Below are 13,315 nucleotides of genomic sequence, written 5' to 3'. Positions count from 1 at the left end.
CTCCGTGGGCTGAATATTGGGCGGAACATTCAATTCAAAACAAAAAATGGACATAATTATCCATTTATTGATGTTGGTGATCTATGCAAAATTAATCATTAAAGATTATTGTATCTTCAGGAATTTCATTCTAAAAAATACCAATCATTGGAATCTCAATGATTTTGTTTAATTTCCAGTTAAGCAGAGCAGGGTCTTACAACATAAGGTCTAAACAGAGAGCTCTAGAAACAGAAAATGAACTCATTGACGAATGGAGGAAAAGAGAAGTAGAATAAGAGGGCATGTTCCAGAGAAACAGAAACTGAAGAATGTGATATGAACCTGGAGGGAGTAAGGCTTAGAGGACTGATACTGGAAATGCTTTTCACTCTGATGGATTGGGGATGTCTGGAACAGATAAACAGTAAGTGGAAGTGGCAGAATCCAAGCATGTGTTGGACAGATAAGATGGCAGGATGGCAGATAACAGGAAGACAGTGGTAGTGTGAGGTAGGAAGGGGGTGCATTGAATAGTCACAGACCCACAGTCTACATGTATGCAATTGTTGTCTTTGCCAGTGCACTGCACCCTGAGGTAAACCTTTTGCTCTGGAGCAGGGGACTGGCAGAGCCGACAGCTGTGCACATGTAGACTGCGGCTCTACATCTGCTCGATGCACTTTCTTACTGCTTGGAGGGGGTGATTCATCTGGAAGAGGGGGTACTCTACCCCATGTGGCAGCCAAGCTAGGTATGCCATTGCAGGAAGAGTAGAAGATGACTAGATGTCAAGTAAGCTATGGTGACACAGTAGACGGGGGGCAACTATACAGACTGGGTGGACCAAGAGATCTGTACCTGCTGACAACTTCTCTGTTGATGCATAAAAGCAGGCTAACATGCAACCACATTAAAGTATTTTGTGGTAGATTGCCTGTTTTTGTGCAGTAAACTGTGCATTAATGAATTTCTCATGGATGGAGAGTGGGCATGGAAGCGTTGACTAGCTTGTGCATTATACTTACCACAGGCTAAAGTGGGAGCACTTAGCACTTCCTAAATAGGAGGTGGTAAATGCTGCTACGTAAAATCTGAGCAAGTACTTCATGCTAATGTGAATATTAACGCACATCCTGATTTGAAAAAAAATACTGTAGAAACCTTCACTAATTGCTGTGTTAGATTTGCAGCTATTGTGAGGTAAAATCTCATGTTAAGCTGTGTTAAATGCAAATCCTAACATACTTTAGCAGAATGACCCTAAGAATGTTACACTAGGTTTTGGTAGCTCTTGCCTATATGGAGCAGAGAGTTCGAGTTGAAGTAGTTCTGAGATCTTAAAAAGATCATATCCCAATTTTCCATAGGGTCAAATTTAAGGATTGCATCCCAAATTCCAAAAAACGGATCCTTTTACAGGTAGAACTTCAAAGCACTCCATCTTTTCAAAAGTAGAAAAGTCATCCAGAATTCAGGCTTCTCAGCTCTTGCCCCAGGCTTGTCTGACTTTAGCTGAAACACCCTGTCTCTTCCTTACAATGAGAGCGTAACTCCTTCAGCACAAGCTTTGCCTAAAAGAATCATTTGCAAAAAAAAGTGTCACCTAATAAATGATGGACAACGAAGACTTACATCTAGTGCTGTGACGGTTCTGCTGCAGTGTTGCTTGTTCTGGAGAAAGATCAGAATGGGAGTTTTAAAAACCAGCAATTATGACCAGAGATTACTGGTTGCCCCTATTACCTCTGCCCTTTGCCTTGGTCTTCTTGTTTATTTCAAAGTTTCAAGAAAGCCAAGTGTATTAGAAAAACAGGATTGGGCTAAAATGGTCTGATGTGATTTTAAGTCTTACTAAATCACAGAATCCTAGTACTCCTCACTAAGCACCTGACAATTAAACAGATTCCAAGATGCAAGCATTGAATACTTCTGTTGTTTAAGCAGACAGAGATCAAGGGCTAAGCTTCCTACCTTCTTTTAATGGTCAGTGAGATGCAGTCCTGCCCTATCCTTTCAGAGAGGAATAAAATACAGAATGGAAATGTCATCCGGTCACCTCCACACACAGTAATCAGTCATCTGAGTCTTAGCAGCCAGGGCAACCTCCAAAACGGACTTTCTGGCCTAGGTTTCTGATGAGTGGCTTTGGAAGAATTCATTGCAGCAGGGTGACAGCAGAGGCCCTGCAGCTACTACTGCTACTAATCATTTCTATAGCGCTACTAGCGCAGTACACATTATATGGCTACTTGAATCTATTTAAAGTATATTCACGTACATAAATGCACTACCGAGGCAATATAGACTGATACACCTCTAACACCACCTATATATATGATGCTCAAGTTTTACATACTGTAGTATGCCATTCAAATTATTCATCTAACACTAATCCTGCCATTGACTATGGAGGGCAAAACCTTTTAGTTGAATTAAGTATTTAATATGTTTACTAGTTTATCATCTGTATTTTGTGTAAATATCACCTTTTCCCATGCACATTACCCACTGAACCCTGTATCAGTTCATTTCCCTTTCCAGTACTTTGTGAACTTTATTTTGAAGCACTGTCTCAGCTGCGCTTTCCCAGTGAGTCCAAGCAAGCTTTCCCTATTCTGCAGCTGTAAGATGGCATCTGGATTCTGATCAGTAAGGAGAATGTCTTTAAGGTTTTCAGGATAAGGGTAACTATCCAGGGGAGGAGTGAATCTCCATTGCAAGAAATATGTGAGGAAACACTGATGAGAGAGGTGAGTAGTCATCAGTGAGTGACTGAGGAAGAGAGAAACAGTGAAAGAAAGAGAGCATGCACTTGTGGCTAAATGACAGAGCAGCTTTGCTTTTGACTGTGACTCTAAGTCACAGAACTTAACCTTTTCCAGCCCTTTGCACAGCTTGCCAATAGAATAACACAGATTTGCATCTTAGAGGAAATGTTTAGTTTTCTAGTAAAATAAACCTACATTTCTGGGCAAAGGTTCACATTAGCTGACTGCATTTTTCATACGACACCTGCAAGTTAAGAGTCCCCTTAACTGTCAAAGTCCTCCCCCTCCAGGAAAGCCTTAGAGACTTCCTTTTACTGTTACATTTTGACCAGGTAGAAGACAATGGAACCTCCTTTGGATGGCAGCTCACTACTGTTGTTGGTTTTTTTTTTTTTTTTTTTTTACAGTAGTGGAAAATTCCTCCATTCATTTAAAAGATAAACAGTCATAAATTTTAAATTTGGCTGATCTGACAGCAATTACAGAGCTGCCAGCATTCCATAAAGGGATATCAATCTGATCTATAGCCAATCAGGATAAAGTGGGAGGGGCTAGGGGCTGGAAACCAAATACATACAGATGTATAAGTAGGAGGGTAAGGGCACAGGTGATGCACCTGTCTCAGGTACAGAGCTAACACAGGTGTTTTTTGGCTCTGGGAACTCTGTAGTTTTAGATGATGGGCTCCTTCGATCCTCAGACACACTCCCCACCACGCTGCAGTCCACAGTTTCCAAGCATTGGCCAGGAACCTCCTGAGATGAATCTCTACTGTGAGAACTTCTTCCAGCCACAGAACATCCCGAGCCCTCAGCGGCCTTCTGCCTATGATGCTGGTGACTATGGCACAACCCCAAACCCTTACCTCTGGCTCAATGGTCCCTCGATTACACCATCTCCCTACCTACCGGGATCTAACAGCAGCCCCTTCATGCCTCAGTCATATGGGATGCAACGACAGCTGCCTCTGAACATGCATGGAGATCTAAGCTGGCTGCCCATCCCTTCTCAGGAAGAGCTCATGAAGCTGGTGCGACCTCCTTACTCCTACTCTGCGCTCATTGCCATGGCCATCCATGGTGCACCGGACAAAAGACTGACCCTCAGCCAAATCTACCAATATGTGGCAGACAATTTCCCTTTCTACAACAAAAGCAAAGCTGGCTGGCAGAACTCAATCAGGCACAACCTGTCCCTCAATGACTGTTTCAAGAAAGTCCCAAGAGATGAGGATGATCCAGGTAAGTCAGTTATCAATTGTGTCCTATGGTTGAGAATGTAGCTAGAGTGTAGAACTATGATAACCTGAGACTCTGGCTCCAATCCCTACATAATCCTGAGCAAGTGGCAATCTATGTGGCAGGAAACTGGTAAACAAGCAATCTGTCTTGTACACTAGTATAAGAATACTGTTTAAACCAGTTTTGTGTGTTATAAATGAAAACTAGCCAGTAAGATAGAGGTGGCCAATACACTGAGTGAACGCAGGCATTTCCTTAGCTAAATTCTTTTGTAAACTAAAAGGTCCATGCTTAGTTCCTGTATATTCCTTTAAAGTGTAGTACTGGGACAAGTATCTGAGAACAGGTTAAGGTATTCAGACAGTCTGTGAGTGAGAGAGTGAAGTAAGGAAGACAGGAGTTCAAAAGTGCAAAGCACTGGAGCGTAGAACGGAGGGTGTCTGCCAATGACTGATGTACCCTGTAGTCTAGAAACTGTGAAAGAAACTGAATTAATGCAAAAATCAGTGAAAAGAAATGGCATGTTTTCTTTGGAGGGTAACAGCAAGGATAATGCTGTCCAAGTTTTAAAAGACAATGCTTTTGTTTCTGTTTATTTGCATCCCTATTTAATTGTTAAACCTAATTCTGAGCATGCTAAACTTTGGCATCAAATATCAGTCCCTCCTCCGCATATACAGCAGAAAAAGAAAACTGCAATATTGCCAGACAGGGGACATCACAGATTGTAGGCTGTGACCAGTACAGGAATGGCTTATCCTATTCGTGAATGAAAACAAATGCAGTGTCTTTATTTCTCAGAGCCTCAGGAGAGCCAGGGGTGTTTTACATGGCTTTGTGTCTAAAAGATGCGGGCGGGGGGAGGGGGGCAGCATATTTATTTATAACTGCACACTGTCAGGTCCATACCTCTGTGTGAAATGTACACAATGACAAGGAGTTTCCAGAACAGTGAATCTGATATATGTATGTGTGGAATCCACATGAGAAAGGAAAGTTATAGCATAAATGAGAACTCCTGTCCTCTCAGATGTCACAGTCTAGGTAGAATGCAATTCTACTGTAACAGGGAAGAAGTATGATGCATTATGTGTAACAGCTTCAGCCTTGTTAATTTAATGCCAAGGTAGAAGCTGTGGATGAAAGAATTTCAAATCTTTAGAGATTCTGGTCTCTCTCTTTACATTACTGTCCATGGCCTTCATGATCTTTACTTCTCTGTGCCTACAGGTAAAGGGAATTACTGGACCTTGGATCCTAACTGTGAGAAAATGTTTGACAATGGAAACTTCCGGCGAAAGAGGAAACGAAAGTCTGATGCCAACCCCAGTACAAACAGCGTTGCATCAGTGAAATCTGAGGACAATCCCCTGAGCAGCAGCCCTAAGACTGGTGATCACCAAGACATTATTGAAAGTTCCTCCCCAAGAGCAGAAAACTCTCCTGAAAAGAGGGCATCACCTCCTTCCACCAACCCCTGCCTCACCAATTTCTTCTCCAGCATGACTGCCTATGTTAACAGTGCTAATACAGTGAGTCGGCCCATGCCACTGGGACTCACAAATGAAAATGCTGATAAAATGGGACAGAACATGGTAGGCTTCAATTCTTACCCTCCAATGGCTAACATCCCCAATCATGGAGGTTCAGAATGGGCTAATCCAGTATCATCCAGCCACTTTGGCTATGGTAGCTCAGTCTTGAATCAATTTAACTCCCACTTCTACAATAGCATCAGTTCAAACAGTGCTTTGTATCCTCGAGAAGGAACAGAGGTTTAATCCCTCAGTGCCTGCAGTTAGAATTGAAAGACTGAGAAAATACACTACAGCTAAGGGTCTATGTGTTCCACAGGGTTTAACTTCCAGGTGTTTTGAGGTATAGGAAATAAAACTGAGCCACAAAACAAGCTCAATAGAAATTCTAGACCTTTTTAAAATGGTGGGAATTATGCACCAGGGCTACTTGAGTGTGGGGGCCTGGTTTCAGTACAAGGGGTTTTGTCTGTATTATTTGTCTAGTATCCAGGGACACATATTTGCTCCCAGCTAAATTCATCAATGCAAATTCAGCATTTCATCTTTCCAAATAAAGGGATGAAATGGAAAATGCAATGTAATAGGCAAGTTTTGATAGTAAGCACAACCTGTGTACCAAAGATAATTAAAGACTCCTATGCTCTAGCAGCCATTTGCAGTATCTAGTTGTTTGATGACAGAACTATTTTCCTGTTGCAAGTTCTCAAGACAATATTAAGTCTTACACATTTAATAGAAATGTGCCCAAAAAGAACTTTCCTAATTTCACACATTACCCAGAAAGCTTCTGCTGAATGCTGCCTCACACCCCAAGAGACCCAGAGTGCGGGGAGAAAAGAGCTGGTGAAAGAAACGTGTTCTGCCCAAAGAATCATGGAGAACACATTGCACGCCTGCCCCGTGTCCTTCAAAGGTGGGGTATCCTATCTTTCATAGCCAGGAAAGAACACAGAATGTAAAATAAGTTCAATAGTCTGTATTTATGAGTTTATTTGTTGTAAGTCTTTTTTAACTTGTGGCTACTGGGGCTGACAAACATTTCATTACAGCTGGACAGCTTGTGGTATTGTACTTGTACCGGGACAGTCACAGCCTGATTGTGTGTTATTGTACAGGTATTAGTTGATCACTGTTTCTCTGCATTTTATATAGTATGAGTCTGATTTTATTGTATGGAAAACTTGGGGCATTTTTTATTAATAAATATTTTGTAAACTGGTATTTCTCTGTGTTGTAACTCCTTCATATCCACACAGAGTTAAAAGCTATGCAGATGCAGACATGCTGGCTGCATTAAATCATTGCACAAATAGTGAAAACTGTATTGTATTTCAGCACAGCGACAAGATCCTGGTGACAATTGATCTAGCCTGGTTTTTACTGTTTGTCTCATCACTTATTCAGGGTATATGTTCTGGAGCACGTCCGGGTGGATACTGGTCTTCTACACATGCAAAGCTCAACAGGTGTATGATTTCATTTATAAATTCTATTTATAAAGTATCATGGTAGGGTGTTTCTTACAGCCTCATGCCTCAGGTAAGCATGTGTATTAAAGAACAGAAGAAAAAATCATATGTCACAATGGGGCTCATTTTCAAAAGAAAAAAAACATCTAAAAAGTGGCATAAAGCAGCATTTGGATGTTTTCTCACAAAAATGTCCAAACTGGTATTTTGGAAATCAATTTTTAGATGTTTTTCTATGAAGTCCATCAGAAGTGCATTCAAATCACAAAGGGGCATGTTAAGGACAGGATCTGGACATTCCTAACACTTGGACATTTTTCTGCCTTAATGGAACAAAACAAAAACATCCAGGGCTATAAGTTGGACATTTTGATCTACACTTGTTTTAATGAATAAGCCACAAAAAAGTGCCTTAAATGACTAAATGACCACTGCAGGAATAAAGGAATGACACCTCCTTACTCATAGGCGCTCTGTATAAGAAGCTTGGGGAGGCTTACCGTGACCTTCCCCTGGCTGCTGCCCCCCCCCCCCCAAACGCAGTGCTGTAGGCAGCTCTTGGACCATTGGACAGTCCCTCCTTCCTGCCCTCAGCTCCCCGAGTGACAGCCCTCCTCTCCGTTCCTTCCCCCCCGCGCATTTAACCCTTTTACTTTCAGGCGCAGCGACGGCAGTAAAGAGGGCAACGCAGCGCGCTCACCTCCAGCTTCTCCCCTCCCTCACACAATGTCCCGCCCTCGCGGCAACAGGAAATACATCATCGCAGAAGGCGGGACACTGTGTGAGGGAAGGGAGAAGCTGGAGGCGAGCCCGCTGCGTTGCCCTCTTTACTGCTGTCGCTGCGCCTGAAAGTAAAATGGTTAAATGTGCGGGGGGGGGGGGGCAGGAAGAAATGGAGAGGAGGGCTATCCAGCTGAGGGAGGGCAGGGAGAATCACTGAACATGGAGGGGAGGGGAGGGCAGGGGGAGAGAACAGATTGCTGGACAGGAGGGCAGGGGAGAGAGGAGAATTGCTGGACATGGATGGATGAATGGGGGCAGGGGAGAGAGGAAATTTGCTGGATATGGGTGGATGGAGGAAAGGGCAGGGGAGAATGGAGAGTTGCTGGACATGAATGGAGGGGCGGGCAGGGGAGACAGGAGAATTGCTGGACATGGATGGATGGAGGAGGCAGGGGAGAGAGGAAATTTGCTGGATATGGGTGGATGGAGGAGAGGGCAGGGGAGAATGGAGAGTTGCTGGACATGGATGGATGGAGGGGATGGCAGAGGAGAGGAGAATTGCTGGACATGGATGAATGAATCGGGGCAGGGGAGAATGGAGAGTTGTTGGACATGGATGGATGGATGGAGGGGAGGGAAGTCAGGAAGGAGATGCACATGGATGGAGGGGAAGGGAGAGAGGAGAAATGCTGGACATGGATGGAGTGGAGGGCAGGGAAGAGAGGAGAAATGTTGGACAAGAATGGAGGGAAGGAAAGACAAAGGAAGGAGATGCACACGGATGGAGGGGAAGGGAGAGAGGAGAAATCTGGACATGTATGGAGTGGAGGGCAGGGAAGAGAGGAGAAATGCTGGATGGAGGGGAGGAAGACAGAGGAAGTAGATGCACATGGATGGAGGGGAGGGGAGGGGAGTGAGGAGAAATGCTAGATATGGATGGAGGGTAAACTGCTGAATTTAAGGACTGGATCAGAACACTTTGAGGGCAGATACTGAAACTGGAGGAGGGAAAGGGACAGGGCTACAGATGGTAGACAGGACGCATAAGGACACAGAAGGATGGTGGACATGGTGAAAGAAAAAAAATATCAGATGGAAAGAAGACACTGCATAAAGCAGAAAACACTGGGACCAAAGCGAATAGAAAAACTAAATGATCAGACCTCAAAGGTAGAAAAAAGTATTTTATTCAGAATTTATTAATTGGAATATGTCAGCTTTTGGAAATGTGCATCTGTGATATTTTGCATGTAAGTTTCAATTTTTCTAGTGTTGCTGCATGCTGAATCTGACTTCTTGAGGTAACTTTCTAGTTCAGTATTTTGCCTTCATATCTGTTGTGTCATATGTTTTTCATGTGTGATCAAGGTGCAGTATTCTGCTAGCGTGTAGTATTTGCAGCCTGGTTTGTTTTTTTCTGTTTCACTAGGTTGCGTATTGGTGTTTTAGAGCCCGGTGTAATTACAGTGCTGCCTTTCCACGCATAAGGTTGTAGCTCGTCCTGTCCTTGGAATTAGTGCTGTTATTGTTTGGTAAAGTTATGAGTGTGTTTTTGCACAAGTTTGTGTATAGTGTTTTGCAGTGGAGAGATTGTGTGTTGGCCTTACTGAGGTGGCACCAAAACATCAGAAAGGGTGTAAAGCCTAAATCATGACACACTACCTCTTGAAGGATCTACATATGGTCGTTAATAAAAGGAGCTCATAGTGAACACTATCCACCCTAAAAGGGTGTTTTGTGGCTCTACATGAGAATTGTGATATTATGATCCCTTGTTTCATATTGTTGACAGTCTGCATTTTCCGTATGGGTGGTATATTGGTGTATTAGGGTCTGCCCAGTGTAATATTTATGGTACAGTAAGGTTCTGAGTGTGTTTTTGCACAAATTTGTGCATAGTGTTTTGCAGTTGAGCGATTGTGGTTAGTATATGCTTTGAGCAACCACTTTATTCTTTGACATATGATACATATCTAATATCTAAATTTAATAAAAGATATTAATTGTGACTATTTTATTTTTACTTATTTTTTTCTGTGTGTTGTCAGACAATTATGGATGTAAGCTCCACCCCTGGCCCCACTCCTAACCCCGCCCCTTTAGCCTCCCCAAACAGTTCAGCCACCGACCGCCTATGTCCTTACTCCTTCAGTGGTCACTCACCCTATCCCATCCTGCAAAGATGTTAATGAAACATTACGTACCAGCTTCTACGACAGCTTCAGATGCTATGGCCAGTCCTATTGGAGCAGCAAGCAGGTCCCTGGAGTAGCCTAGTGGTCAGTGCAGTACACTGTAGAGAATGAGACCCAGGCCCATAATCTACTCTAACAATTTATTACACTTGTGGTGGAAAGTGTCAGTCCCCCCAAAAACCCGCAAAACCTACTGTACCCTCATATAGGTGACACATGCAGCCATAAGGGCTATTGTAGTGGTGTATAGTTGGGTACAGTAGGTTTTTCGTGGTTTTTGAAGGGCTCGCCATACACTATAAGGGGGTAATAGTGAAATGGGTACCTGGGACGTTTTATGTGACATCCACTGCAGTGCCCCCTAGGATGCCCCACTGGTCTGCTGGGATGCCTGTGGCCAGTCTACTAGGAAAGCTGGCTCTTCCTATGTCCCAATGGATTGATTTTGTGCATTTTGCACTGGACTTTTTTTTTTAATGGTCCAAAAAGACAGATATACTAAGCACAAAAACATCTAGGAAATGGTCATTGTCAAAGAAAAAAAAATAGATGTTTTTCTAGTTTGAAAATGGCCATTTTCACTAGATGATTTTTGGACGTTTTCAGAAAAACATCCAAAGTTGGATTTAGACATAAGAATTGCTGCCGAATTAGGAATCACCTGCAAAAACACACTGTTCCTGTTGAGTCCTCTGCAGTGTCACTTCCAAATATTGCTCAGAAGTAAATGCAGGACAGATTCATAAGGTAACAAAGAGAGCAGAAGAAACCTAAAAAGACCAGACCAAAACCACATTGTAAGAGCACCAAAGAAGTTTTATTGGGACCCTACAAGTTTTTTCGTCAATGCTCCATTTCAGACAGCACCAGCATTTATGTTTTTCAACTCCATGAGAATTCTGGAGGAACATCTGTATACGTCAATTTGAAGACCCCTGAGGAAGGCCTTTTTGGCCGAAACACGGACTGTGTAGGGTCCCAATAAAACTTTTTTGGTGCTCTTACAATCTGTGGTTTTGGTCTGGTCTTTTTGGGTTTCTTCCGCTCTCTTTGTTGTCTTGTGTGTTTTTGCGGGAGACTTGGACCCTCTTTTTGTTGGTCAGATTCATAAGGTGCCTGAATTTTACATTCCCCTCTCCACTTTTCCCCCCTTCAGCCTGTTCATGAGCCTCCCATGTAGAAGACTATCAGACACTTTATTCTCTGCAAATAAAGGTCACTTAAACAAATAATTGGTAACACCTTTTTATTTGACTAACAAATCAGTTGTTGCCTAGGTTTTGGAAGCTATGTTTCCTTCAGATCAAAACAATATATCTACTGTACCTGAACTACTATTGGAAAGGCATCATCTATATACAAAAATGAAAAAAAGAAAAAAACCAATATGAGCAGTTAAAGGATGATGTCGCCTGATATTCAGATGAGACATAGATAACATTACAGTGGTAGAGTGAAGGGGAGAGGGTGATATGTAAGCAGAGTGATAATGAGGAAGTCCATACACTTCCTTAACCCTCCTGTGTTTGCTTTGATGTATCTACTGGATTCAAGATCTGTCTCTTTCATTTTTTTTAAACGACTGCATTTCACATTCATATTTGTCCACTTTTACAAAGAGGAATAAATTCTGCCCATCTTTAAATCTCCAGAGTGATTACAAAGTTTAGGAGTCACAGTGCAGTCCACACTGAATATGAATGTTTTTTTGTTTTTTTGTTTTTTTACCTGTGCTTGATATACCAGATTTAAAAGCTGATGCACTCTAATGGTGATGGGTCAGGGGGTTTATGCAGGATCCAGCTTGTATAAAATATGGCTACTTGCCTGAGTTCAAATTGCCCAGGGGGATAGTAATTTTCAAAGCTTTTGCCAAAGAAATGTACTTTTATAAAAATGCCCAACTTCCATTACATCCCAAGGATCAGTCCAGACAAATGGGTTGTGACCATCCGCCAGCAGGTGGAGATAGAGAACTCTAATGAAGCTCCTGCACTTAGCCAGTATTCTCTATCTGCAGCAGGCGGGATAGCAGTTCCTGTGCACTGTGGTGACTTTTGTGTGGTCTCCTGCCCTGCTTGCAGGTTCAGATGAGTTTGGGGTTGAGAATATCCTGTGCCTGAGGTGTGGAGGAGTGGCCTAGTGGTGAGAGTGGTGGACTTTGGTCCTGGGGAACTGAGTTCAGTTCCCACTTCAGGCACAGGCAGCTCCTTGAGACTCTGGGCAAGTCACTTAACCCTCCATTACCCCAGGTACAAATAAGTACCTGTATATAATATGTAAGCCACATTGAGCCTGCTATGAGTGGGAAAGCATGGGGTACAAATGTAAAAAAAAAACAAAAAAAAAACCTAGTGGTTTAGGTCCCTCCCTGCTTGTCCATTGCTACTTTCTACTTCTTTATCTCAGTCTTCCCTTCTCTTCTTCTATCTAACCCCCCCCCCCCCCCCCCAAAAAAAAAAAAAAACCATTGCAGTTCTTTTTGAGAGTGCTTGTGCTGTGGGAAGATTGTGGGGCTTCAGTACCGTGGCGGTCATGAGACTGGCGACTGTTTTCTGTGAATATATTTATTATTCTCTGAGCCTATTAAGTCTTCTGCTTGCGTGGGGGTAAGCTTTTGGCTACTAGTTCCTGCACGCTTTGCTTTACATCTGTGGACATGCTGCTTTTGCCTACTTTGGCCATCAGCACTCCATCTCTGGATGGTGGTTTTGGCGGAATCAGCACCAATGGCTCCTGCGCTCTGTGAGGTTTTGGCATCCAGTTTGTCAGTGAACCGGGATTTTGGTTTTGTGGGGGTAGAAGTCTCTATCCTGCCATTTTCACCTGAATTTGTTCTTTTATTATTTATTTATTTACTGCCTTTTTGAAAGAATTCACTCAAGGTGGTGTACAGTAAGAATTAATCAAACATAAGCAATAGACAATTACAGCAGTAAAAATATTCAAATAGCAATACAAAGTATGGCATAGTATACTACTTACATTGTCAACACAATATGTAATAGGACATTTTAATTGACAGTGTAGGGTATAAGCAAAGATGGAACATATAGATAGATAAGAGAGTAGGAGGATTTAGAAAATAAGGTGACTAATTTAAAGAAAGGTGCATATAAGGAAAGAGAGATGGTTAAATATTTTCCGAGGACAAACAGGCTGAATTGTTCTCACAACTGTCGATGTCTGCATTGGCCTGGGAATCGGCATTTGCAACAGCAAAAAGAAAAAACTTTTTCCAGAGCCTTCTGGCACGCGTGCTGCAGCGCACCGCGCATGCGCAGACTGACATCCCGCCTGCCACACGACTGTGCAAGGAGTGACAGCATTTTTCTGTGGCTCCTTTTAGTGCCTGGGAAAGAGCCTTCACTTAAGTGTTTTTGTTTCTACTTTGGTTTT

At 42.7% G+C, this 13,315-nt stretch overlaps 1 protein-coding gene across 1 annotated transcript; it reads left to right on the top strand.

Moving 5' to 3' along the window:
* The first annotated feature begins 3,370 nt into the window (after positions 1–3,370).
* On the top strand, positions 3,371–6,742 carry FOXI1 (forkhead box I1). Its single transcript, XM_030211719.1, has 2 exons — positions 3,371–3,991; positions 5,222–6,742. The coding sequence occupies exons 1-2, from the start codon at positions 3,427–3,429 to the stop codon at positions 5,770–5,772; spliced, it is 1,116 nt and encodes a 371-aa protein (XP_030067579.1). The 5' UTR covers positions 3,371–3,426; the 3' UTR covers positions 5,773–6,742.
* Positions 6,743–13,315: the final 6,573 nt, after the last annotated feature.

Source organism: Microcaecilia unicolor, chromosome 8 (genome assembly GCF_901765095.1).
Source record: "Microcaecilia unicolor chromosome 8, aMicUni1.1, whole genome shotgun sequence".
NCBI classification, from domain to species: domain Eukaryota; kingdom Metazoa; phylum Chordata; class Amphibia; order Gymnophiona; family Siphonopidae; genus Microcaecilia; species Microcaecilia unicolor.
Note: the sequence above shows the minus strand (reverse complement) of the source record. Positions and strands in the feature narration are given on the sequence as shown.